Raw genomic sequence first — 26,876 nt, 5'->3', positions numbered from 1 at the left:
TTCTTTTCCCCTGCAGGAAACCTGTTTAATTTTGTTATAAATTGAAAGTTTGAACCTTTATGTTTTGAGTCCGTGTCTCCTTAATATGTTATGTTCTTGGTGGATGTAACAATGGGCACATCACATTGTTAAACATTTTAGCTGTTCTGTAGCTGCCTTGCACAGGAGCTACTTAAAATGTATCTTTTGTTTTTTAAAGCTCAGTAAAATTAAACAGTTTTTTACCCATTTGAGTCAGCAGAGGAGGAGTGAGCGAGCAGCTCAGCGAGCTCCTGGGGGCTGAAGTCGAACAGGTTCCTGCTTGCAACGAGGCCCACGGAGCCCGTCAGTTTGAGGGGAGACTGGAGGACGACGCTGAGTCTCCAGAGCAGAGGGCTGATGGAGGCGGAGACGTTTTGCTTTGGGATTTTAATGTGGAGGAGCAGAGAGCCTTCAGCCCATATGGGGGTCTGGTGTTTGAAGCAGTCGCTGCCGTCCCAGCCGCAGGCGGCGTTGTTGCAGCCCTGGTCGCAGCGGCCGCTGGCGTAATAAGCCCGGCAGTACTCAGTGTGGCCCGGACTGCGAGTCAGGATGAGGAGGGGATTGTGTGAAAAGACAGAATAAATTACAAGGTGAACAAAATATTCCACTTAACATATGGTACATGTGACAATAAAAATTATATTTGAGGCACGTGTTTGCAACCATTTGTTCTCTGATATTTCTGGGATTTTACTTGCACTGGCCCCGGTCCTTCAGGCAGTCGAAACCATCTCGAAGACACTCGGGCTCCATGCATTCTCTGTCACACGACCCGTCTCCAAACTTGTCCTTACACTTCACCCTGCACTGGCCCCACGGATCACCAGGCACAGCTGGAGAGACAGGAGCAGTTAGGCTACAACCAAACGGGGGCAAACATTGACGGCAGTGGTCCGATTCCTTGTACGTTCAACTCAAAGTGTCTGTTTCTACGCATTCACTAAAAAAAGTTGGGTTTGTTGCTGACATTAAGCTCAGACGCAGCTCAGCCCGCTCATTGTTCCAGACAATCAGCAGCTTTTCATCACAATGCAGGTCAGGCAGCACAAGGTGGGCCCGCTTCAGCCCAGCTAAAGGGGACAGGAAACGGGCCCGACACAAACAGGAAGTTTCCAGAAGAAGTGAATAGCTAAAGGAAATGAAGTGGGTCAGGAACTCGACAAAGGTCGAAGGTCATCACCAAAGTGATGAGGAATGTGATGGAGTCGGACAATGGGCTTTGGCAGGTGTTAGAGCTAAATTAGACATGTTTTAAACTTTGATTTTTTTTCGCTCTGCTACAAAAATAAAATACTCTTATTTTTAAGCAGGGACATATTTAAGAAACTTAAATCATCAATTTTCACTTAATCTTTAACAAGAGTGCGTGGGGGGAAAATATTTCAGATAAATTAAACATTGACTGGTAACAACTTTAAGTAAACTACAAAAAAGTTAAATTACAAACTATATGATGAGTGATTAAAATGTGTGGTTGAGCAGATTTTAGACAGAAACTGCTTCTTTTATAAAATAGATTATTTGTTCAGACCTTACAAAGTTCTGCAAACCGAACAGCTGAGGTTCTTCTGTTGGTAAAAAAAAAAACGACTTGAACTTGGTGTGAAACTCACCTCGACACGTGCAGCTCAGTCCCAGCAGAACAAACGTCCCGAGAGCCAACATGGTCAGGTCAAGACCTGGTCTTCGGTCTGCTCGGAACCACCAGCTCCTCCAGAGTGATCTGCTCAAACCCTGAAGAACCATAAGAAGCTCTCACGAAGTCCAGATCTCATCACTGCTGCTGCCAGACGCCCAGCCCCACTCTGTTCGCTCACTCGAGGCCCAGCGGATACGTGGACAACTTCCTGCCACTGTGTGGAAAAGAATAGGAAGGGCGATAACCCCTGTGTGCATGAGTATACGTGTGTATTTAAATGTGTGTATTTGTAGTACAAGTGCTCAGGGAGCTGTTAGGTGAGCCGTGACTTCATGCTGGGTTTAAAAGAAAACAAACTCGAGGAGTGTGAGGAGGCCGCGTGGTTCGAATCTAAAGTTTGAAACATCATGTTTTCTTGAAAGTCAGAAGGCCGAGTGCTGCAGTTCATACCGTACCTGAGCCACAGCACAGACGTGACACCGGAGTTTGTTGTAGGCTTCAAACTCCCCAAATAAAAACAAAACAAATCTTGATAAATGTTTAAAATAAAATAAAAAATTATTTAAAGAAGTAACTCTGATAGTTTTCATTTGATACTATTTCTATCTTAACATGTGATTCTTGACCTGCCATTGTGTATCTGTTCCTACCAAACCCAGCCGGTCGAAGCTGTGCTTGTCCTGAACCTGGTTCTGCTAAAGGTGATTTGACTAGACCCGCCCCACAAATATAACCCCGCCCCCTCATTTGAATATAAGAACGTGAAATAAAAAGAACAAAGTCCATGCTCAATAATCCAGGTATACAATCCAACAGTCAGGTCATCTGGACAGTCTCTCTGGACAGTTTTCTTTTTCAACCAGTTTGACAAGACTGTCAACAAGGAATGGAGGAGGGGCGTACCAAAGAGACCATCTTATCACAAGCAGAACTGGTTTGTTCCACTTTGGAGTAAGCTGTTGGGGGAAGAATCAGTTTTGTTGTTATATACCTGGATGACTGAGAAAACAAACTTTGAGTTTTGTTGTGTGTTTCCTTGACTGATGAAGCCTTCAGGGTCGAAGGCGAAACGTTTCAGCACAAAAAAAAGAAACTGTCCAGATGACCTGACTGAAAAATGTTGGATGGAATAAAAAGCGCTTAAAACGAAAAACGGGGTTAAAAAAATAAAAGCCCCTGAAATGTGTAAAGTAGCTTTACAAAACAAAAGTGTCACAAAATGATACTCCATAATTAAATAAATAAATAAAAACCTCTTGGAAATAAATAAAAATAAATCTTGGAAAACCAAACATGTCTATTTAATTGTTTTATTTCATGGGAACGTTTAATTTATTTAATGGAATATTTATTAATATTTTTTAAATACCACTATTTATTTATTTAATTTTGAGTGAAGTGGCTCTCCATAAACTAGAACCCAAACTGGACGGGTAGCGGTGCAGTTGCAGCTTTTGGCCACGTGGTGTCGCTGCTGCGCGCTGCCCTTCAAACAGCTGCTCGGCTTCACATTAAACGCGACAACAACAGGATCTCATAATAATAATAATATTAATAATAATAATAACCTCCAAGATTTTACTCTAAATAAGCCGGTAAGTAGAAAAAAACACGTTTTATTGTTGTTTACTGACGCTCAGGGGACTTTCCGCGGTTCTGTTGGACCTTAAAGAGTTGGTTTCACTTTCTGTTTGACTTCTGCGGGTCGTGGCGGTGACGTCTCATCGAGCTGCGGGTAAAAAGGTGTTTTTTGGTAATTTTCTGGATAATAGTGGATTCTTTCTCAGCTTTGAGACGTTCATCAAGGGTTAACTTGCCTCGCGAGAAGACATTTGGACGGTATGTTTGATTTCGACGTTTATTTTCAGCCTGACTGTTAGCGTCTGTCGTCCCCTGCCCAACATGCTGTATTATATTATGAGACATGAGACTTTATTTATGAGACTTTATTTATGAGACTTAATGAGACACACACGTGAGGGTTGATTGTTTTTCTGTCTGCAGTTCTGACTCTTTTTGAGTTTCACAGAAACGAGCAGTGCAGGAAAAACTGAAAGCACATCTGCAGAAAGTGAAAGTAATTTTATTTTATCTTTCTTTTTTTTTTAATAAAATAAAATAGACCATGGAGTTATATAAAACATGCAAACTCTCCAGGCTTGCTTCCTTACAATACGGGTATAAATATGAAATAAAACGAACATATTTATTATAAATATATAATAATAATATACAGTTTATTGCTTGGCTTTTATCTTTTTCAAACTGGACAAGTGAAGGTGAAGAGGCTCTCCTGAGGTTGGAGCTGTATAATTAAACTAAATAAAGCTGAATTAAAGGGATATTTATAATATTTTGAGGTGGGGTTCACGGACAGTTAAAGGTACTCTGTGCAAAATATGAAATCAAACATATGTAGGTTATCCTTAACTGCTTACTCCAGTAGTTTTATAGATATATTGATATACTATGATGAAATGAAGGTTTGCGTGCAATGTGAACCAAACACTTGGCTGAATGTGGTGGAAGCGTGAGTCATGATGGCCGTAGACGTTAGGTTTACTAATATGGCAGAACCTGTGAGAAGATGTCTGCTGCTAAACAAAAGAGAACAAGTGAGACAATTCTCAAGAATAAAGATACTGGTCAATGAGGCTCAAGCAGGACATTGGTTCGCCATTCAAACATATGAAACTACTTCTGAACACTTAAGTTGATCGTTTCTACCTAGTTTTTTTTATCTGCGTACTTTTAACAGAGTGGAAATAAGTACTCCATCCATCCATCCATCATCTTTACCCGCTTCTTCCTTTTGGGGTCGCAGAGGTCATTAGTGCTCATATCCAGCAGTTACTGTGCGAGAGGCTGGAGACACCCTGGACACGTCTCCAGTCCATCACAGGGACAAACAACCATTCACTCTCTCACTCACACCTAGGGACAATTTAGAGTTACCAGTCAGCCTAACATGCATGTTTTTGGTCTGTGGGAGGAAACCGGAGCACCCGGAGAAAACCCACACATGCACGGAGAGAACATGCAAACTCCACCCAGAACGGCCCCCAGCCAGGATTTGACCCAGCAACCTTCTCGATGAGAGGCAACAGCTCTTCCAACTGCACCACCGTGACACCCAGCAATAAATACTAACATTAAAATTGTTGCACGTTTTGTTCCCATTGACCCGGCTCCCCCTGCCCCAACTCCTTCATAGCTACTTCCTGTAGCTTTGGTAGAATACAAACCGTTGATAAATGTGAACGCAAAGATGAAACATCAAACTTAATTATTGTTGCCAATAATTTTTCACCAGATAAAAAGGCAGTGGCGGTAAAAGTTGGCGCCACAGAACGGGAGGTAGGCGTGAACGTAAAGACCACGAGGCGTAACAAAAAACTAACTTCAGGCAAGTGTTTCTGTAAAAAAGACCAAGATGGCTCTTTGGACCATTATCGGCTGCTTCCGTGCGTAAACAAACGCGGTGTAGTTGGCAGTCGTTCACATATTTTCCTTCTAAATATTTATTTCAAGGTCACATTATCTATTGATACGAGAGGCATTTTATGCAGATTTTGTGTCTTAGTTAAGGATTTATGTTTTTACTTGTCTTCACGACTTTGCACGGAGAAGTTTTAATGTAACTTATTGCAGGTAGTTCCTTTTCATTTGGTTCTGACTCGACCAACGAGCTAACAGCTGCTCCCACGTGGTGTAAGTCCAACGTGACCTACGGCCGACGTCTCGTACAGACCTAAAGAAACGTTAGTCGTTCATTTCACGCTGCACGGTTATTCCAGCAGGAAGTGCTTCCAGACTGAACCATAGGTGCTAGCTGGTCAGAGTTAAGCTCAGGGCGTTTAAAAGCCATGTACACCAGGTAAGACATTTATTTTTAGACTTTCCTCACTTGAAGATTTGAACTATCACTTTACATAACAACAAACAGCAGATTTTCAGTTTGTTGGAGGGATGGATTAAGAAAGTAAAGCACCGTCTTTAGTTGATCGTTAACTGCAGACCAGAAGTTTTTTAGGGGTCAGGTCGGCGTCACGCCGGCGTTCTTCTGAACCTGGTCCACTACAAGGACCCAAAGGTAGAAGATCTGGAGAACTGCTCATCGAGATGATTTAAAATAAAAAAAGAGAACGTATCATCCACGTGTGTGTTTGCTTCACGACTCAGGACGTCTCTGTTGTTTCTGCAGAATCTCCTCGACATGCAGAAGATGAGCTACTTCTTCCCCCTGCTTTGTGTCTGCCTGGACGTGTGCATGATGCACGCCCTCCGCCTGGCCCAGCCGTCCCCCCTCCTCCTCCCTCATCCTTTCATCACCTTGTGGGGGGGAGCGCTGACCAGGGCCTCCGTCCTCATGTGTCTCGTCTTCACCTGCCCCGGAGGCCTCCCGTGGATGAGAAGCTTCGAGGGGCTCCAGAGCTTGGGGGTCCTTTGTTTCCACTTCCCGGTGTACCTCAGCGTTCTGTGGGTGTTGGGGCGGTCCACAGTGGAGGAACTGTGGGGATGCTACTGCTGGGAACGGGTGAGTGGATGTGTTGCGCAGTTATTCCTACAAAAGACCACATCGTTCCGTGTATCAGTGTCTCGACAGATGCAGAACGTGACACACGGTTAGTCTGAGACCGTGCTGCGTTTATGTTCGCCAACATCATTTACTTCTAAACTAAAGACGAGGGGGGGGGGGGGGGGGGGTCACATTCTGCTGATTAGCCTCGACCAAGAGCAGGAAATTAAATCTTTAACTTGTTTATGTATCCGCCACAGAACAGTAGTCCCTCGTTTATCACGGGGCATCCGTACCCTGAAGACCCGCGATAAGTGAAAAACCACGAAATAGGAATAGTAGTACAAGTAGTAGTCTATATATATATATATATATATATATATAACAATATATGTAAAATGTGTTTTAAAGCCTTCCCACACTCTTGCAATATTCTAAACAATGTTTCTAACTCTAAACGCTCTAAAAGACACAGAATGTCATGATTTCAGCTCCCTGCCTCAGCTGCTCTCAGCCACCTGCAAGCGTTCTTGGCCACGCCCACTTTGCACGTTCTGCACAGAGATCAGCTGATCAGCTGCAGCAGGAAGTTTATCCTTCAGCGTGGTCTGCTGAGACTCTTGACTGAAATATACCAATGTAGCTATTTAAACATTTAACCTCAAGCCTTTTTAAACACTATATGCATTTTACCATTTAGTAAACAAAAGCTTTTGTTTTCTCAGATTCAGGTCAGTTGATTTTGTTCGTTGTGATGCGATAAATTTGAGGCTCAGTGGATTAAAGCTGTAGTTTGTTTTTGTTTTTTTCCAGATGTTGCAGGGTTACGCTGTGACAGCTGTGGCCTGGCTCTACTGGAGTCGGACCATCTCCAATTTTTCAACAAGGAAAGCTCCATCTGAGGAGAAGCCTGGACCGGACAGCAGCGCCACTATGAAGAGGCTGATGGGATTCATGAAGCCGTACCTGGGGCGCTTCATCGTAGTCCTGGTTCTCGTGGTTCTCTCGTCTTGCGGTGCGTTGGAGAACAGCGTTCTTTACATTTGTCCTATTTAAGTTTCGTCTGTCACAACTGACTCTGTGGACTCTTTATCTCATCGGTTTGTAAGCTTTGCTTCCTCAAAGATCAGTAATGTGACGGTTTGAACCCCTGACTACAGGTGAGATGGCGGTTCCTCATTACACCGGTCGTATGGCCGACTGGATCATGAACGAAGAAGCGCCGGACGCGTTCACGCGAGCCATCACAATCATGACGTTACTCACCATAGCCAGGTGATGAAAATTTTTTATCTTTGTAAAACTGCATCATCTTGCTGCTCATACGGGCTTTTATTTGTTACTACAAACCATCATATACGTTCCTGGGCAAAAATATTTCAATTTATCAGTTAAATGATGGAAACTTTTCATTTTAGTCTAATAAATGTACCAGGCAAGCAGACAAAATTTGTTGTTTATGGTTTAAATATTATTTTAATTAAATCTAGCTTTCCTTGAAGGACTGCATTCCTTTCATTCTGTCAGGGGTGACGGTTTTGGAGAAGAACCCGTTGGTGCAGGCAGGACTCAGAAACACAGAGAGTAAAATGATAAATACTTTTAATGATACAAAATAAACAGGCTGTCGAGGCAGGAAGACTTAAATTCATTAGGAGACACGTAGAACTCTCAAAGAGGTACTAGGAACTCAGGAAAACACCAGGGTCTCAGGAGGGAAACCAGACGATGCTCAGACAATAACACAAAGACACGGACTTCTATACAATGACTAACAAGACACAACACCTGTGAGGACACGCAGCTGAAACAGATCAGACTGAACTGGGAAACCAGGGGTGTAATAACAGGAACCAGCCACCAGAGGGCACCATCCTTACATTCAAAGGTTTTAAACAACGATCTCAAGCAGTCTGTTAGAGTTCAAACTATGCGTTGAAGGATGACTCCCAGCTACTACCACAACAAAATTTACCTCAATATCTGTAAAACTGACTGAGCTATAGCCATTTTTGTGTTTGACAAGCTTGATTAGCTAGAGCAGCCATCTTAAACGAGGTTCACGCTAATCTTTAGATGGTTTTGAGAGTTTCGTAAGAATGTGTCGTTTGGTTCACGAGATATTTTGCTTACAGACACACGTTACTTGGTCACCCGCCTTTCATGGCAACAAGCAAGAATAAATCTTTGCGCTGCGTTAAATCGTTTTTGATGGCTTTACGTTTTGTTTTGTGTGTTCCAGCGCTGTGTTTGAGTTTGTGTGCGACCTCATTTACAACATCACCATGAGCCTCATACACACCTCGGTGCAGGGCGCCGTCTTCCAGGCGGTGCTCAGGCAGGACATCGCCTTCTTTGATGCCACTCCGACAGGTAGACCTCATCCCAACAATCATTCTGACTCGCCAGATGTTCATTTTTAGGCTAACGTGTAGTAAAAACAACAAATCGTTAAATCCTGGACCTGTTTTTTTCTTCACATGTGGCACGTTGGTTTTAAATATCTGCATTGCACTTTACTTAATTATGGTGTAATAGTTCAATAAAATTCCTGTCAGGTGAGCTGGTGTCCCGCATCACCACGGACACCAACGACATGAGCGAGGCGCTGAGTGAGAAGCTGAGCCTCGTCATGTGGTACACGGCCCGGTTTGGCTTCCTCCTGACCTTCATGGTGAGCCAGTCATGGAAGATGACCCTGCTCACTTGTATGGGACTTCCCATCATCTGGGTCATCCCCAAGCTCACCGGTCACTTCCACCAGGTGATGTTCCTCAGACAAAGAACCCGTGTCCATCACATAACTTCCTAAACTAATCAAAGGAGGCAGATTTGTCTCAGTATGTTTCATATTTATTGACGTGAGTGTGTTTCGTTCTGTCTGTGCATGCGTTAGACCATTGCTGTGAAGGTGCAGGAGTCCCTGGCGAAAGCCAACCAGGTGGCCACGGAGACCTTCTCCTGCATGAAGACAGTGAGGAGCTTCGCCAATGAGGACGGAGAGACAGAGAAGTACAGGAAGCGGCTGGAGGACACCTACTCTCTGAATAAAAAGGAGGCAGTGGCCTACGCAGCGTCCACCTGGGCCAACAGCGTGAGTTTAGTACAACCTGCTTTTCTAAATCTTTGCAGTATCTGTTGCTCACTTCGTGGTTGGGAAACAGCATTCACGAGAACATTTCTTGAAGACTGCAACTCTGCATGTCCAGGTCTGAAAACTGTGCCGATGAATAATAGTTCACATTTGTTCAAATCTGCCTATCTTCATCTCAAGGTGGGTACAAAGTGATACGAGTGGAGGTGGGCGACGAAATAACACGCACGGCCCAGAATACAGTTTTGAAACTACGCGCACAGAAATAAATCGTTTTCTAAAACTGGCTACTCAGCATGCAGCTGCATGGTTTGCTGCTCACAAGGAACATATTTTTCAGCCTATAAGGCACATTTAAAATCCTTTAATCTCCTCAAAAATCAACAGTGAGCCGTATGTATTAATTCTGCTTGTGCTTACCGACCTCGAACCGATTTTAAGTGGCACAACTGAACAATGTTCAGAGTTACTGAGAATGAGTTGAATAAAGTTTGACTTATCTGACTGTTTTGTTTCGCTTAATGCGCCTTATAATCCGAAAAATATGATGCTCAGAATTCAGTGAGACTGCAACAACATTTTTTTACTCTTTTCTCACAATTTAGAGCAGAGCTATTCAACTAAACTGCTCAGGGGGCCACAGTTACTGAGAGCCGGCAGCTCAGGGGCCGGACATTAGTATATTCTTAGTTTAGCGGATTTATTAGTTCGTATCTTAGATCTTATTACTGCTTTTCTTTACAATTTGTATTTTTGTTGGATGTATTTGGGACCCTGTGTACATAGTTTTGTCCCACCATATGTACCACATGTGGCGTGAATGACAATAAAAACACCTTGACCTTGACCTTGACCTTGACATCCAGCAATTAAAGTCATTATGTAAATAAACCAAATATTACAATGATCTGTTACCTTTTAAATATGTTCATTTTGTTGCATTGAATCATAAATGCAATAAACAGAACCAAACCTAAACTCAAAACAACCCCCCACCATCACCAGTACAAAAAAAAATATATATATAAACAATGGTGGGTCCATTACACCACCAGTTTACTAGCCCTGATTTAGAGTCTCGCCTAAACTACAACAGTCCCAGTACAGTACTGAGATTTTATCTTAAATGGAATAGTAAAAATCTTATCATTGTTTATGGATCTATAGTCTGTGCATTTTTAAAATGATTTATTAAAACAAATTAACATAAAGACAAACGGTTTTCACCCACATTTCTGATCCTGAATTTGTGTTACGTAGTGATCCGTTTGGGCTTTCTCTGCTCAACTCTTCAGTATTTTGTAAAAGCAAAACTCAACCTGACCTCTTTTGAATCTGTTTAACAGTTAATTGAACAAGTCATGTCAGTTTTTGATTAATTTTATTCATTTATTTCACATCTTTACAGTAATTAACTTGAGTTTTATTTCCACTTTGTGTGACCTGAATACCAAAACACTTCTGACGATGTAACATCCATAAAAGTCTCTTATTCTTGGCACGAAACAAACTCCAGATCAAACCCATTTGACTTTATCATGAGTATTTTAGGACAGCTCAAATGTTATGGACACCTTCGTGAATCGAAGTCCAAACCATTTTTTCCTATCAGGCGGTGAACGTTTGTTTTTACCTGATTTTAATGCCGAGCCAGTTCAGAAACACGCCCGGCTCTTCAGAAATCAGTCTCTTGCTAACAAAGATAACTGAACTGAGCAGCCGGTTGGTGAAAACGAGGTTGGAGTCGATAAATTGTGACACTTTCAATTTGAATAGTTCATAAATTATTAGTGGTTACATGTGAATTGTTTATCGGGTCCTCGTTTCTTGTGGTTGGGATGACCTCTTGGTGAATCCTTCACTGCTCGTTAGTGCCAGAACACCCAGACGAGCTCAGCACGATAAGCCGAACAAGTCGGTCTGATAAACATCTGTGTTCGTGCTTTCTCAGATGACCACTCTGGCCTTGAAGGTGTTCATTTTGTACTACGGGGGCACTCTGGTGTCTCGGGGGGCCGTCAGCAGTGGAGACCTGGTTTCATTCGTCCTCTACGAGCTGCAGTTTGCTTCTGCTGTTGAGGTGAGCCACAAGCCGAGACCGTGAACAAGGTGTAGTTTAAATCACTGCTCAGCTCTTCTCCTCTCCCAGGCTGTGATGCGTTACTACCCAGAGGTGAAGAAGGCCATCGGAGCCTCTGAGAAGATTTTTGAGTATCTCGACAGGGAACCCCAGACCCCCCCTTCAGGCACTTTGGCTCCTGAGAATCTCAAAGGATGCGTTCAGTTTAAAAATATTAAGTTCTCCTATTCTGGAACGACTGATGAAAACAATCTGGTGCTTAAGGTGTGTGTCCTTCTCTGAGTAATTTATTACATCGATGATTCGTTTTAACATGTGCATTGATATCACCAGGATTTATCTCTGGAGGTGAAGCCAGGCCAAATCACTGCTCTTGTTGGGCTGAACAGATCAGGGAAGACCACCTGCGTCAAACTGCTGGAGAGGTTCTACCAGCCGCAAGCAGGGGAGATCCTCCTGGATGGAGAACCACTGCTGAACTACAAAGATGAGTACCTCCGCAAAACGGTCAGTGGCTAAAGAGGATTTCATTTTTATTCAGATTAAGAAAGAAAAGGTGCTCCGTGGATGTTTTTATTCCTCAGTGTGGTCATTTGGACATAGCAAGCAGCATAAACCCTTGTGAATATTAACATTATTATATGATCATTAAAAAACTGACTCTGCACCGAATCACTCTATCATAGGTTTTTAATTAGAATTGAGCTCCTCATAATAATCCTGGATGCAGCTGTACAACAACATAACAGGCTCTGCATGAGAAAACACAACAAAACTGGACTAAATCCATGATCTATAAGCTGTGCAGATGAGAACATCTGCCCAAGCTGATGTGAAGGATGTTAGAGAAAGTTAAACATAATTTACTAAATGTTTTCCCTGCTTGGCTGCCAGTCTGAACATCTGTTTTAACTCCCTGGCGTTACTTTTCCTGTTGTTATCCAGGTGGTCAGGATCAGCTGGGATCCTTAAACAACCACTGTTTTTTTTAACGTTTGTTGGCAGATTGCTGTGGTGAGCCAGGACTGTGTGCTGTTTGCTCGCTCTGTCCGTGAAAACATCAAGTACGGCTGCGAGGATGCTACGGACGAAGACATGTACAAAGCTGCTGAGCAGGCCAGTGCGCACAAGTTCGTCACCGATCTGTCGAACGGATACGACACAGGTTCGACCCAGAGACTCTAGGTCCATCAGAATAAATCACATGACTAATGCTGCCTGTGTTGTTAGCTGACTGTTCAAACTACAGGCCCAACATTTCATAAATGAATGCACGTTGCCCGCTGCCGTTCATGTCAGAGTTTCAGACTAAGATCAGCTGATAGAAATAGGAGTTGAGCTGTTTGGTCAAATCTCGTAAAAAGACGTTAGCTTCGATGCATAATTGTGAGCGCTCGCGTAGGCCTGTCGCGATAAACAATAAATCAATTAATCGCACGATCAATGAAAATTATCGACCTCTTCATTTATCGGCTTTATCGTTTCTCCGTGTCTCTTTCTACTGAAGACACTGGATGACAAAAGGCTCAACTCCGGTGCCCCCTCCTTTTCTCTTTAAAAATCCATTTTCTTCGTCCAAAATCACGTTTTTGGATCGTTAAAAGTAGCTTAGCTGAGAAGCTAAGCTACGAGCTAAGCTAACAGGTCATCCTCTGGGAAAAATCTGTCTTGTCCAAGCTCCAAAATTCACAGTTGAAACCCGTGCCTTAGTGTAAAAAGTTGTTTTCCTCTGCAAAAAGAAGCTGAGAACTTGTTTACGTTTTTTTTTATTTTTTTTATTAAAAGCTTTGTGCGACAAATGCTATGCTAAAGAGCTCAAAGCACACCGAGCGTCCACTGTTTAGAGAACCAAAACAAAGGAAGGAGCCCATGTGACGTCAAGGGGCCTCCCTCCCATTTTTCGTACAGAGACCGTCTTATACTGCCATCCAGTGGTTAAAAAAGGTACTACACACAAAACAAATTAATTAACATTTCTTCTTAAATTTGACAATAATTACTAATTATTGTCAAATTTCAAACAATATTATTATTTATCGCAATAATTTCTGATACCATTAATTGCCCAGTAAAGTTTGTTATCGTGACAGGCCTACTCCCATGTGATCTGTTAGCTTTTGAAGTACGTGATGAGGATGAGTCTCAGCTACTACCACACCAAATTTAAACTTCATATTTTTAAGGCCGGTTGTGTTATAGCCGTGTTTGTGTTAGCCAAGGTCGATTAGCTGCGGCGGCCTAGTTTGGATTGGGTTGACTCCAAGGATAAACGGTAAACCCTCTTGTGTGCAGACGCTGGGGAAAAGGGAGGCCAAGTGTCTGGAGGTCAGAAGCAGCGCATCGCCATTGCCAGAGCTTTAATCAGAAAACCTAAAATCCTGATCCTGGACAACGCCACCAGTGACTTGGACACAGAGAATGAATACCAGGTAGGAATTCACCCAGTGTCCTCGGTGCTCTGTCTAAATTTTATAGCTGTTTTTCTTCATTGAACACTAAATGCTGCTTTCACTTTTCAGATCCGCGAAGCTCTGACGAAGCTAGCAGAGAGCTGCTCCGTGCTGATGATATCCAACAAGATGAGCGTCGTGGAGAAGGCCGATCACATTATCGTCCTAGACAACGGGGCGGTGAAGGAGGAGGGCAGTCATGACAAACTGATGAAGACAGGGGCTCTTTATGCTGATATGGTAAAGAAGCAGGAAACGAGCTTTGATCGTTCAAAAGAGGAGCGCAACGACGAGCAGGGACGTGTCTGAACGGCAGGAAAACGACAGGTTTTTAAAACTTTGGCTCCAAAATCCAAGCAAGACTTGTTTTGTACAGAAACTTCTGATGAGACGTTGTTTTTACTGCAAGGGCTTGACCTGTTATAGAGTTGCAGCTTAAACGTCTGACAAACTGCACCTTCACTGAATATTCTGAAAGATTTTGATTTGATGACCAGTTCACAAATAACCACCGTCTTTACATTTATGGTTAATATCCGTCAAAATATCATTACGAGTAAAATAATTCATCCTAAACGTTTGTTACGTTCACAAACCACCGTCAGTAATCGTTCATCAAAAGCTAGTGCGGCGTGTTCAGTAAAGTAGGCATGAATTTAGTTTTTTGTATTTTTATACATTTATAAATATGTTTTACGTCACTGCAATGAATGTAGAAATTTTCAAATTATTTATAAAGACTAACTTTGAAATTTACTGCAGTGTACTTTCTTCATTTATAGATTTTAACTAATGTTATTTTAGCTTTTGGCTATTCTGCTGGTTTTAGCTTGTATTTAGAGTTTTGACAGTCGTAGCTTTCAGCTAGTGTTTTGGCATTCTCGGCTTTTAAATACTTTTAGCTTTTATCTACTGTTTTGCTCATTGTAGCTTTTAGCTTTCTGCTTGTTTTAGCTAGTATCTAGTGTTTTGGCAGTCTTAGCTTTTAGCTAGAGGTTTCTTAAATTTATATTTTAGCTACTGCTATTCCTAACTTACGTTAAGTTCATCTTTTGCTAACTTTGACTTTTAGCTAGCTATTGTTTGGCTGATTTAGGCTTTTAGCTACTGTTTTGTTTAGCTGATTATAGTTTTCTTCTGGTCAGTTTAAATTTAACGGTTCAATTTGAGCTTCTTTATCAAACTTCAGCAGTTTTCATCACATTCAGCCTTCACAGCGCATGTTAGCAGAACGTGTCATTCCTGCAGGAGTCAAGTGCAGAATCCTGAGACTCTGCACAGAAAATCAGCATTTTGAGACGATGGAAGAGAAATTTATACTGATTTGATGCTAACCCGCTTTCCTACGGCTGAAAGAAACTTTGTGACGATGGATGTTTCATTAGAGCAGTTTGTTCAGATGTTCCTTGTATCGAAGTCTTGTAGATGTAAATTGAAATGACAAAAAGGTCTGTTATGTTAGTTAGAACAAGATGGACGTGCACTTTTATTTATACATTTCTCTTTAAATAGCACAAGGTAGCGTATGAGCCTTAAAACTACGTTTGTTTAAATCAATTTAAATTAACACTAGCATGCAAAGTGCTCATCCCTGAGTCGGAAACTGCTCCTGAGTGAAGTCGATGTTTTTATCCCCGTAACATCAGAACAATGTTGGGCTAACACGCTAACACCTAGCTTCACCTCAAAAAGGGCAGAATAGAAAACACTAAGATTCATTCAACCTTTATTTATACAGGTTAATTCCACTGAGCCTCGGGGACTCAAGAGAGATTTGATCAAATAGATACACGTGGTGTTAAATCCAGAGGAGTGACCAAAACCAGCGCTAACATAAGAAGTGGTTGAAAAGGAGGAGGCTGGACTTCCTGTCTTGTAATGCTTTATCAAAATTTTAGCTGCTTTTTAAAAAAAAAAAAACGTGTTGTTTTAATAAAAGGAACTCTTTAGCAACATAAGATATGAAAAAGAAATGTAACCCCTCCCAGAAAAGCCAGTTTATGTTATGTGTATTTCCATTTGTGATGAAGCATCACTGGTTTTGTTGCGGGCAGCACGGTGGCACAACTGGTAGAGCTGCTGCCTCTCAGCGAGCAGGTCCCTGGTTCAAACCCCGGTCCGGGGGCCTTTCTGGGTGGAGTTTGCATGTTCTCTCCGTGCATGCGTGGGTTTTCTCCAGGTACTCCGGTTTCCTCCCACAGACCAAAAACATGCATGTTAGGCTGATTGGTAACTCTAAATTGTCCCTAGGTGTGAGTGAGAGAGTGAATGGTTGTTTGTCTCGTTTGTCTCTATGTGTCCCTGTGATGGACTTGCGACCCGTCCAGGGTGTACCCCGCCCCTCGCACAGTGATTGCTGGACATGGGCACCAGCGACCCCCGTGACCCAAAATGGAATAAACGGGTAAAGAAAATGAATGGATGGATGGTTTTGTTGCTCAAACAGGAAACAGAAAGAACTGGGTTTGAGTTCCAGCCTGGCTTTAGGTGGGAAAGAGGGAAAGGCTGGTCTGTAGACAGATGGTGAATTAAAATCCTCTAAGAGTTTATTCCTTCATACTCTTCTGTAGATGCGATGATAATCAGTGAGCATGATTTTGTGTCATTTGCATGGCCAGATTTGATAAAGTAATTAAATTGTTTGTGTTTGTTTTTATATTTTCTAATTACATGCAGTTTTTTTTTTCTTCCATACTTTTCAGTGGAGAGAGTTCTTACAAAAGTTTATTGTTGCAGAATTCTGTTCAGCTTAACAAACGTCCAACAATAAACATTTTCTGTGAATTTTTCTTCCGTTTTTCTCATTACCATGATTGTTCTATGGAATTAAATATATTTTATAAAATGTATTTACAAAAACTGCTACAGAAGAATCTTTTAAGCTGTTTTCCTTTGGAACATTAGGGCAAGTTCTTAACAAATTCAAATACAGTAAGTACACGCTAAAACTACAGCTCAGTTTTTTTTTTTGGTTAAGTTTAGAAATGCTGTAAATGTAAATAGCTGAACATTTTAATAACATTTAGGCCTTTTTTTGTATTTTGACTGACCCTAAAGTATCTAAAGGAAATAAACCTATAGAAGTTGTATTTTTTTATTCAAATTTTGAAAAATTAAGCAAAACAAATATTAAATTAAGTAAAAAATGTTAAAATGAGCAGAAAAATATTAATTAGGAGGAAAAAAAAGCTAAACGTAGTGTAAATAAAGGCACAAGCAGAAAAAAGCAGATCACTAATAGGCAGAAATAGCAGAATGCTAGCAAAAAGCAGAAGAATGCCTGCTAAGACCTAAAAGTGATGGAACGTTAAGGAGACGAGAACCAAAAAAATGTACGGAAATCAAAAACAAAATAAAGAGACTAAAAGAAAACACGTTAAACTTTGACATTAAACGGACAACGGTTGTCTTTATTTGACGGACATCAATTATAGCCAATCAAAACGCAGTATCTGCGTTGACGTCACCGGACATGCTCATCACTGTCACGTGACTGGTATTTATTCTGTGAAGCGGAAGCGGGTGGTCGCCATTTCATTTCGGATTTTTATTTCGGTCGTATGAAGTGACAGCGCGGAAGAAAAGGAAACATTTGGCTGCCAACTCTCAGCCCAATGGAAGCTGCAATCAATCCACACCACGACAGGTAATGTCGGAGGTAAATGTAAGCAAGGTAAAGGTATTTAATAGGTTTTTAATTTACCCAAGGCACAGCATCGAATCTGACGTTATATCGGCAGTTATCGTTAGCCTCCCATACAGAGCCAGAGGTTCTCTTGCAGGGTTAGCTAGCTGACTAAATAACAGGGTATTAACTCTTTATCATTGCACAGCTCTGATTAAGCACATCGAATGTACTGTTTAGCTTTTTTTTTTTTAGCCTGTAGCTGAATAGCCGGTTGAGTTGAGGCAGATGGAGGCTTCAGCCCATGATCCGGCTGTCTCAGCGGGCTGCTCCCCGTTAGCTCTTTCTGTCAGTCGGGTCATTCATTGCTCTAAACAGCCTGGTACTGGTAACATTCCGAGCTTCCATGCCACCGTGGCTAAGATAACTACAAATGATCATGCCTTCATGTGCGACCGTGCTCACCTTTTAGGTGTTGTGGAAGTCGCTAACTCTGAACGAACCGTTTTATTTTCTAGAATTTCTGGCCAAAATGGGAGGACGTGTAGCTTAGCTTAGCTTAGCTTAGCTTAGCCGCAGCTGAACCAACACAGCAGCCCCGCTTCACTGCGACAACAATGCCGGATTGTTTTTAGGGCTCCGACGTTTTACAACGAACAGGTCTGATTTTTATGGGGATACTGTTCAGTTTTTGTGTTTTGTTTTTTTGACGTTGTGAGTCATGTGTGTTTACAAACAGCGGAGGCGGGGCGTTCAAACCACGCGATCTCCAGCTGCTGTTTTAAACCCAGCAGGTCCAGGTGATCCCTTTCGGTTGAACCAGGACTTGGCCCAGTGCAGGTTTAGATCAGTAGGAGTCAATTTAGGGTCAAGATGGCCACGGTACTTTTTAAAGCTAATACAATTAAACATGATTTCAGACGCCAGGATTAAGTAAATGACAGGTGTCACCATGGCAACAGTGCAGAGGAAAACAATCAAAACGCACAAGTCACTTTAAATCTATTAACAAAACAATCCTACTACTAGACTTATTGCTGGTAAACTCATAACTATTTAGCATTTTTTTCCCAGGCGTTTTATTTATTATTATTATGTTTTTTTAGTGGACTGGCTTTTAGTTTATTTATTAATCTTTATTTAACCAGGAACATTTCATTAAGATCGTAGATCTTTTTTGCCTTGGTCCTGAAGGAGGTCTAACATGTATGCTTTGGATTGTGGGAAGAAACCAGAATACCCGGAGCAAACACGAGAGGAACATGCAAACTCCACCCAGAAAGACCCCAGGTCCAAACTGAGGATTGGACCCAGGACCTTCTTGCTGTGAGGCAACAGTGGTTAACTAGAAGCTGCCGTGCTGCACCGTGCAGCCCCACATTTTCAGTTTGTGACCCCAAATATTTTTGGTTGACTGCCCAAAGATGCTAATAAAGTGAATTAATAGGGACAACTCAAAACATTAAATTCATAATATACATGTTTTTTTTTTTTAGATTTTTGACTTGTGTTTAGATTTTTTTAATACAATGATAGTCTAATATACAAATAAAAATAATTAAAAATGTTATCTGATTCATGGAGATCCTCCCAGTACCCTCAGCTTGGTGTTTGTGACCCACACTAGAACTTCATCTTTGGGATCTACTGTTATTGTTTACAAATTTAAATAGATTTTTTTTTGTTGTTATAAAATTCTAAGTTTAACATGCACTTAATTTTTAAACATTAAATAATACATTTTTCACTGTATTTACGCTCCTCACTGGGTTGCTTTTATTAATCGGACCACATTTAGTGCGCGCGCATGTGAGCTGTGGGGTGAGGTTTATTACTTATCTGGTTTGTGCCCACGAGGAAATGCGATGGCTAAACCCCTGAAGAACCTGTAGTTTGACATGCGGACATCACGGAGGCTCTCTGTTGACGTTTGATTAATTTTTTTACAGCAGATTTGCACAAGAATATTAATCTCACTGGAGAAAAGATGCGTTGTTTCTAATTAATCCATTTGCTTGTTTCCTTCGTTCGGCTCAAGGCAGGTTGAAAAATAAATGCAAAATACAAATTAAAATGTTCTGATGCATGCTCAATAATCGAGGTACATAAATCTAGCAAGGTTGAGTTTATTTATTTTGCACAAGGAAAGGACAAAGTTAGAACTGTCGGGCTAAAAGGCAAATGCAATTCATATCTAAACACCACAATGTTAGTGTTTTCAAGAAAAAATAAAGTGAAGTCAGTTTTTTTAATACTTCAGAATGCAGGCAGAGCATACAAGTACAAATTCATGAACATTGCGGTTGTGTTTGTCATTCAAGGACAGACTAGACGGATGTCTTGTCTGCGTGAGGGAAAGTTTGGGTTACAAACAAAACCACATCAATTCACAAGTTTACACACAAGTATATGCAGTAATACACAAACATGCTTTACAAACTCAAGTTTACGCAAATACATGGGCAATAAACTGGTTTTTGTATCATACGTTTAAGAAAACAGAAAAAAGTTCTTAATTTTTATACTTTCTATTTCTTGCTTTTAGGACTGGTGTAGTTTTCTTTAGGTCTAAAGTCATTTGTGTGTTTTTTAAGCACTTTATTTATTAATAAGGATAAACGGACACTCAATGGTACGAGTTGGGTGAACTCTGCCTCTTCTGACGTCTTGAAGTGGTCTTTACGTTTTTCTAAACCGTAGCAGGACTGAAGCCTTTTGGCTCTTTGCTCTCGTATTTAACGCTCCGAGTGTCTTCAGGGACGTTTGTCCTGGACTCTTGTCCCAGTTGTGCTAACTGTGTGGAGGGAAGCTCTTCAAACGGCTACAGGGCGTTGTTCAAGTCATTCGCTGTAGTCAAGGACAAACTTTTGTCCTGTTTTTTGAGAAGGAACGTGGACCTTTTTATTTTAGTGTGATCTTCTTTGATATTAATGAGTTTAACAATGTTTTTTGACTTTGCTTGTTGCCAACTGTTATTTTTGTGCACTTAAAATAAAGCTTAAATAAATATAACAAACATAAAGGAAATGAGTTCTCATTATAACCTTGTATTCACTCACAAACTGAACATCGCCTCAGAAATGTGTAAAAGGGTTTCCTAATTTAAACCATGTTTGTTTTGAACGTTGTTATATTACTGTTTTTGTTAGTTTTAGCTGATAATTATGTTTGAGTGCTTGAGCCTTTACGGTAAATTCACTTACGTGTCCTGTTATTACTTTCATAAGCCACTGCTTAAAATAGCTGCCTCCTGTATGTTTTGGAGACTTGTTGTCTTTGGGGCTCTATCCTTCAAGTCTGTAAAAAAATGGATGTCTGCTTGTCGAGGTCGTTTCCACACGGGGGTGTTTCCCATGATGCTGCTGAAAGGAGCAGCTGATCGATGAGGTCTAGTTTCCTGTCTTGATAGTTGACTGATGTCTATGTTCATGTGGGTTATGAGGCTGAATTATGTAGAGTACGTTTGGAAATCTGTTTGTGTTGCAAGTTGCCTCTCTGTCGTTTCTAGATGAAACAGAAATGTTTTTAACGTTTCTGTCTCTGTGTTCATCCTCCGGTCTTGCTGCCTCCCTGACTTTAGCGCCCTGGTTGGGTTGTCCAGTGGAATGATGAGCCAGCACTCCAGCTCAGGCAAACGCATTCGCAAACCCTCCCTGTTGTACGAGGACTTTGAGAGCCCGTCACTGCCGCATACCATGCCCCAAGCATCCCCTGCCCCTCCGCAGCCCCCAGTAAAGGATCCCGTCCATCCAGGCCGCATGACGAACCAGCTGCAGTACCTCCAGAAAACCCTGACAAAGTTTCTGTGGAAGCACCACTTCTCCTGGCCTTTCCGCGAGCCTGTGGACGCCTACAGGCTTAACCTGCCGGTGAGTTCCTTATTTCTGCTTAAACCAAGAAAAAATGTTGATGCTTGAACAAATGATTAAAGGTGGTTGTCCATCCTGAAATGAAATACTGTCATCGTTTTTTTTTTCAGGATTATTATAAAATTATCAAACAACCAATGGATATGGGGACGATAAAGAAACGTTTGGAAAATAACTTTTACCAAAGTGCAAGCGAATGCATACAGGACTTCAACACGATGTTTACTAACTGCTACATCTACAACAAGGTCGGTTAAAGTACAAAACAAAACTGTTCTTGTTCATCCTATTTCTCTTTTATTACAAAGGCACTGCTCTCATGGGGCCTGCACAGAGTACTTAAAGCCCAAAACAAATGTATACCGGCACTTCTTTTTTGTCTCATTGACGACGTGCATAATCTTCTTTCGGCTTTTCCCTCATTGCCACAGCGAGCCGTCCTCCATCTTAATCTCACAATAATGATATGCACAACAATGATCTTTATTTATTAACATAGGTGCTCACGTGTGATATTTGAAAACAAGAAAATGAACATAATTACTGCAGCATCATGCTTGAGATATGATGTAATGAGTCAGTGCGTTTAGTGTAGCTCCATTGTAAAGTAATCTTTACATTGTCTGGACGTGGCAACGTTAATGTTTGCAGGGTTCATTTACGCACGTCGCTCCTTGAGTTCAGTTTTAGAGCATGTTGTGTAACTTTGCTAAGGGTATCTGAAATAAATCTGTTATTAAATGTGTGAGTTGATCTGTGAGCTGAACTGTCAGAATGCTCTTCTTATACAGTAGATGCTAGTTTTAGATTAAAAGTGAGTCTTTTATCTGTGTCTGTGCGATCTTCTCTCTCCTGCAGCCGATGGATGACATCGTGCTGATGGCTCAGTCTTTAGAGAAGATCTTTCTCCAGAAAGTGGCTCAGATGCCTCAAGAGGAAGTCGAGCTTCCTCCACCAGCCCCTCGTAACAAAAACAGCAGGGGAAGATCTCACAAATCTCACAGTGAGTGCACTCACGTTATACGATGCTGAATTTGTTTACATTTGTATGTCTGTGCCATTTTCAGTCTCATTTCAGTATTTAGTGTCAAGTTTTCTTTATAACTTGATTTGGCATCAAATGCTCTACAGAATACCATCTGTTGTCATCTGTAGCTTTTTAAAGTTGTGTCCACTCTGTCTTTAGCCTCGCGGGCTCAGCAGGTGCCAGCAGTGTCCCAGTCAGCCTACTCTCCTTCCTCTTCTGACACGGGTGATTCCATGCTGGCCAACTCTCCTCAGACTGTTCTGACCAAAAGTCTGCCTCCAGCCAACATCATGGGCCTGCCTCCTACACAGCCCACAACCAAGGTACATCATGACACCCACCATAATTCACATGCAAATAATTTACATGGACAAGTGATATGATTAAAAAGTAGTTTGTGGTTTGACCTAGTTCAGGACACATTAAATCTGTTATAATGAAAATATTTAGATCCAAAGAGATTCAAAATGTGAAATTTAGCATCTTATTTGTGATGAAAGGTATTTCTAATCTTGATTTCTTTACGTAGAAGAAAGGTGTGAAACGTAAGGCAGACACCACCACCCCCTCCACCATGGGCTTTTCTGTGGGCATGTCAGGAGTGACACACATGCCCCCCCACATGGTGGGCTTGGGGAAAGGAGGTCACGGCGGCCAAGTCCACGACACCTCCATGCACACGGTGTCTTCAATGGGAGACATGAGCATGGAGACTCCACCTGGGATGGGCCTGGTCCGGAGCTCCGGAGGTCCCGTCCTCCTCCAGCCCATGATGTCTGGCACGGGACGCAGGGTGGGCAGCGGACGCCCCATCAAACCCCCCAACAAGGACTTGCCAGATTCTGTTCAGCATCAGCCTTCAAAGAAAGGCAAACTAAGTTCTCAGCTGAGGTACTGCAACGGGCTGCTGAAAGACATGCTGTCGAAGAAACACGCCGGCTACGCCTGGCCTTTCTATACGCCCGTGGATGCAGCCTCACTGGGACTGCACGACTATCACGACATCATCAAATGTCCCATGGACCTCGGCACCATCAAGGTACCCAGTACAAAACGCCACTAGTAAAAGCTTTAAATTAGGGATGCAACGAGAGCTTGCAAGACTAAAACGTCACAAGACTTGTGACTTTGTTAAATTATTACTAAACGTGTCAGACCAGGACCAGCGTGGTCGTATCACTTCACTCCTCGCTCTCCTGCTGCTGCTGAAACCCCGTGACAGGAAGTCCGTCACTCTTTTATGTAAAACAACCGACTTAAAGCTGAGCTCAGTCATTTGTCAACTTTTGATGGGAAAACAAGTTCAAAGTCTCATGAATCTGCTCTCAACACAAACCGCTGAGTCAGCTGGAGGTAACTTTGATCTCTGACAATAACAAAAAGTTAATTTTGTTACAGAAGATGTTTGTTGTGAAAAAAAAAATAATTGTCACACAAGATGAGTTCTCCTTACATCCCTACTGTAAACATATTTAAACTATTAAAGCTTGAAGTATCTAAAAAATACCAGTTTTAAACACTTTTTAAAACCTTCTTCAGAGAAAGATGGACTGTCGAGAGTACAGAGACGCTCAGCAGTTCGCCAGCGACGTCAGACTCATGTTCTCCAACTGCTACAAGTACAATCCTCCGGATCACGATGTGGTCGCGATGGCACGGAAGCTGCAGGTGAGCTTCACCTCCTAATTCTGTCGGACCAGACGTCCTCGCGTCCCGTCAGAATCTGTCGCTGCTTATTATTTGCTGTTTTTGCGCCCCAGGACGTTTTCGAGTTTCGTTTTGCCAAGATGCCAGACGAGCCACTAGTGGAGCACACAGCCATGTCCATAAGTGGACATCCAACATCCTCTTCCTCATCTTCCTCCTCCTCCTCCTCTTCGTCTTCCTCCACCTCCGAGAGCGAGCCCAGCAGCGAGAGCGAAGAGAGCGAGAGCAGTCCCAGCTCCGACAGCGAGGAGGAACGAGCCCACCGCCTGGCCGAGCTGCAGGACCAAGTGTGCACGCAAGTAAGACCTCCAGCAGGACATTTCAGACACGCCTCGTTTTTTAGTTCAAAAACAGCAAAAGATTTAATCCTTAAATGTCGTTTCTCCCAGCTGCGGGCTGTGCACGAGCAGCTGGCTGCGCTCTCCCAAGGCCCCATCACCAAGCCGAAGAAGAAGAAAGAAAAAAAGGAGAAGAAGGAGAAGAAGAAAAAGAAGAAGGTGGAGAAGCGAAGTCGAGGTGTGAGGAGCAGAGCTGGCTCTGAGGAGTGGAAGATGCCAGGCAAGATGCTGAAGAGCAAGTCTGCCAAAGCAGGCGGCTCGCAGGCCAAGAGAGGACAAGTAAAGAAGAGCAACAAGACCAGCAAGTTAGTAGGAATGACACAATTACCCACAATGCCACAGTACAATGTCAGACTTGCATTCGTCTGATGGTGTAGATGAAAAACCAGTAAAACGAAATATTTTACCTCAAATAAATCGGCTAACTGTTGACTTCCTGTCCCCCCCAGGACTGTAAAGAAGCCTTTCTATCCGTCCCTGGCTCCCACCATGCTTCCGCACTACGACTCTGAAGAGGAAGAGGAGATCATACCCATGTCGTATGACGAGAAGCGCCAGCTCAGCCTCGACATCAACAAGCTACCCGGCGAGAAACTGGGCCGCGTGGTCCACATCATCCAGTCGAGGGAGCCCTCGCTGAGGGACACCAACCCCGAGGAGATCGAGATCGACTTTGAAACGCTGAAGCCGTCCACGCTGAAGGAGCTGGAGCGCTACGTCATGACGTGCCTGAGGAAGAAGCCCCGCAAGCCTTACGGTGAGCAAGGTAGAAGAAACCCTTTAATAAATATATCTGCACGTTGTTGTTCAATATCACGCTGAGTCTTCTTCAGGATTGATGTCATTCATCATTATATTGGGGGGGGTGAAATATGAACACAGTGCGTTGTGTGGACAGAATGTTTCTTAAGACAGAAAACAAATGTAACAATCACAGTTCATAGATCAATAAGACACGAACTGGGAGGCATTTAACGTAGACTTCCCAACACTTTAGTCATGTGACTTCATCTTTCCTCTCAGACAACTAGACCAGTTTCTCAACGAGGATGCAGGGACGGAGGAGTCTGATGACCAAAGTGCTAATCTGACCTGTAATCTACAGGAATACAGAGTCTCAGTGTTGAGTCTTGTTTCTGGAAATTTAATGGTCTGAAAAGCTTTTTTTTTTTTTTTTTTTTTTTTTTTTTTTTTTGGTCATATTTAGATCAGGACTGCACATTATACCCTGATATCATTGAGCACAATGTCAAAAAGACAATGAACTGCTTGGACTGCAACAAATTATAGATTACATGTTTTAATATTTATACTTGCGGTACCACACATTCATGTTCTGCATGCCAACGTAGTTGTTTGATCCAGAAGACGCCCGCTGCCTTCATGCCCACACCTGGTTTAGGTGAAGCTACACGCATCAAACAGCTGCCCACTTTAGCTTCAGCTACCCCCCCCCCCCATCTGCATCTAAATTTGTGATCAATATTTGAGAGAAAAAGCCTGAATGTGTTCATAGGAAAAATCTTAGATGTTTGGCTTCAGCTCCTGAAAAACAGGAGCAAAAACTTGTTTATATTTCTGTTCAGTGTAAATACTTTGAAACGCTGTTTCACAAGCTACGTGCCGCTCATCATCATCATCATCATCATCGTTGTCCTGTTTGGCTCCGCAGCTGCAAGTAAAGGTGGTGTGGGCATGTCTAAAGAGGAGCTGACTCTGGAGAAGAGGAGAGAGCTGGAGAGGAGGCTGCAGGACGTCAGCGGACAACTCAACTCTGTCAAGAAACCCGCAAAACCTAAAGGTGAGCGCACGTCCTATCCTCCGTTACAAAACACAGAGCTCTCCGAACAAATCCTTCACGTTTATCTTTATATTCGTTAGAAAATCTACTTTATGGGCTTTTATAACGTTCTCAAGCGCAGCCAATAATCTGAACGTTTAACGAAGCTGGTTTCTTGTTGTCCCTGCCCAGTGGAGAAGCCCAGCGCTGAGGAGACGCACAGCCAGCCGTCACGTCTCAGCGGCAGCAGCTCCAGCTCAGACTCCTCCTCCTCCTCTTCCTCCTCCTCTTCATCAGACAGCAGCGATTCCGACTCCAGTTGAGATCCTTCACTAAAGCCTACGAGACGAAGCACTCAGGGACCTGGGCGGGCCCAGAACTGGTTACACCCTGAAACCATTCGACTAAAACACTTGATGTGGAATTTGTTACAAGCGAGAGACTAAAAGACGTAAAACCCAAATAATAAATGCCTTGGCTCCCCCCCCCCCCCACCCCGCTTTGTAAATAACTGTAAAAAATGTATGTTTCTTTTATAAAGAAGATTTTATGGTAATCCCTAAAGAGGGAGGAGTAGCGAAGTGGTTTAGAAAGGCAGGTCGGAATGAACAAATTGTTTCTTCGTCCACAACCTGAACCAGAATTAGATTCTTAGACGAAGTTCTGGACTCTGCGTTCACGGGCCTGACAGCTGTTTGCTCAAATATTCTAAGAGAAGTTTTTGTGT

The 26,876-nt window shown here is 42.4% G+C and overlaps 2 protein-coding genes and 1 long non-coding RNA gene across 3 annotated transcripts; 2 read left to right on the top strand and 1 right to left on the bottom strand.

Moving 5' to 3' along the window:
* Positions 1 to 530: 530 nt before the first annotated feature.
* LOC119409808 lies at positions 531 to 1,674 on the bottom strand. The gene is made up of 3 exons (XR_005186801.1): positions 1,635 to 1,674; positions 716 to 854; positions 531 to 558 (listed from the first exon to the last, which is right to left on the bottom strand). It is a non-coding gene; the product is annotated as an uncharacterized LOC119409808 (long non-coding RNA).
* Positions 1,675 to 5,876: 4,202 nt separating this feature from the next.
* Positions 5,877 to 14,164, top strand: tap1 (transporter 1, ATP-binding cassette, sub-family B (MDR/TAP)). Its single transcript, XM_037676710.1, has 12 exons — positions 5,877 to 6,197; positions 6,993 to 7,194; positions 7,340 to 7,454; positions 8,422 to 8,552; positions 8,738 to 8,943; positions 9,076 to 9,273; positions 11,225 to 11,353; positions 11,423 to 11,617; positions 11,687 to 11,860; positions 12,359 to 12,518; positions 13,646 to 13,782; positions 13,873 to 14,164. Exons 1-12 carry the CDS (start codon positions 5,877 to 5,879, stop codon positions 14,110 to 14,112), a joined length of 2,208 nt encoding a protein of 735 aa, XP_037532638.1. The 3' UTR covers positions 14,113 to 14,164.
* Positions 14,165 to 17,359: 3,195 nt separating this feature from the next.
* On the top strand, positions 17,360 to 26,608 carry brd2b (bromodomain containing 2b). The gene is made up of 12 exons (XM_037676709.1): positions 17,360 to 17,449; positions 21,009 to 21,297; positions 21,408 to 21,545; positions 22,156 to 22,300; positions 22,463 to 22,647; positions 22,854 to 23,363; positions 23,864 to 23,992; positions 24,085 to 24,330; positions 24,421 to 24,674; positions 24,819 to 25,126; positions 26,042 to 26,170; positions 26,342 to 26,608. The coding sequence occupies exons 1-12, from the start codon at positions 17,418 to 17,420 to the stop codon at positions 26,470 to 26,472; spliced, it is 2,496 nt and encodes an 831-aa protein (XP_037532637.1). The 5' UTR covers positions 17,360 to 17,417; the 3' UTR covers positions 26,473 to 26,608.
* The last annotated feature ends 268 nt before the right edge of the window (positions 26,609 to 26,876 follow it).

This window comes from Nematolebias whitei, chromosome 5 (genome assembly GCF_014905685.2).
Source record: "Nematolebias whitei isolate Nwh7 chromosome 5, NemWhi1, whole genome shotgun sequence".
NCBI lineage: Eukaryota > Metazoa > Chordata > Actinopteri > Cyprinodontiformes > Rivulidae > Nematolebias > Nematolebias whitei.
The sequence above is the reverse complement of the archived record's forward strand: the minus strand, read 5'-3'. Positions and strand labels throughout refer to the sequence as shown.

Bases quoted from the DNA above. Each gene is read 5' to 3' on its own strand.
- brd2b (XM_037676709.1), top strand. From the start codon at position 17,418: ATGGAAGCTGCAATCAATCCACACCACGACAG. The intron at 21,298-21,407 runs GTGAGTTCCTTA...TTTTTTTTTCAG, and splicing joins CCTACAGGCTTAACCTGCCG to GATTATTATAAAATTATCAA. The intron at 25,127-26,041 runs GTGAGCAAGGTA...TTGGCTCCGCAG, and splicing joins GAAGCCCCGCAAGCCTTACG to CTGCAAGTAAAGGTGGTGTG.
- tap1 (XM_037676710.1), top strand. From the start codon at position 5,877: ATGCAGAAGATGAGCTACTTCTTCCCCCTGCTTTGTGTCTGCCTGGAC. The intron at 11,354-11,422 runs GTGAGCCACAAG...CTCCTCTCCCAG, and splicing joins AGTTTGCTTCTGCTGTTGAG to GCTGTGATGCGTTACTACCC. The intron at 13,783-13,872 runs GTAGGAATTCAC...TTCACTTTTCAG, and splicing joins ACACAGAGAATGAATACCAG to ATCCGCGAAGCTCTGACGAA.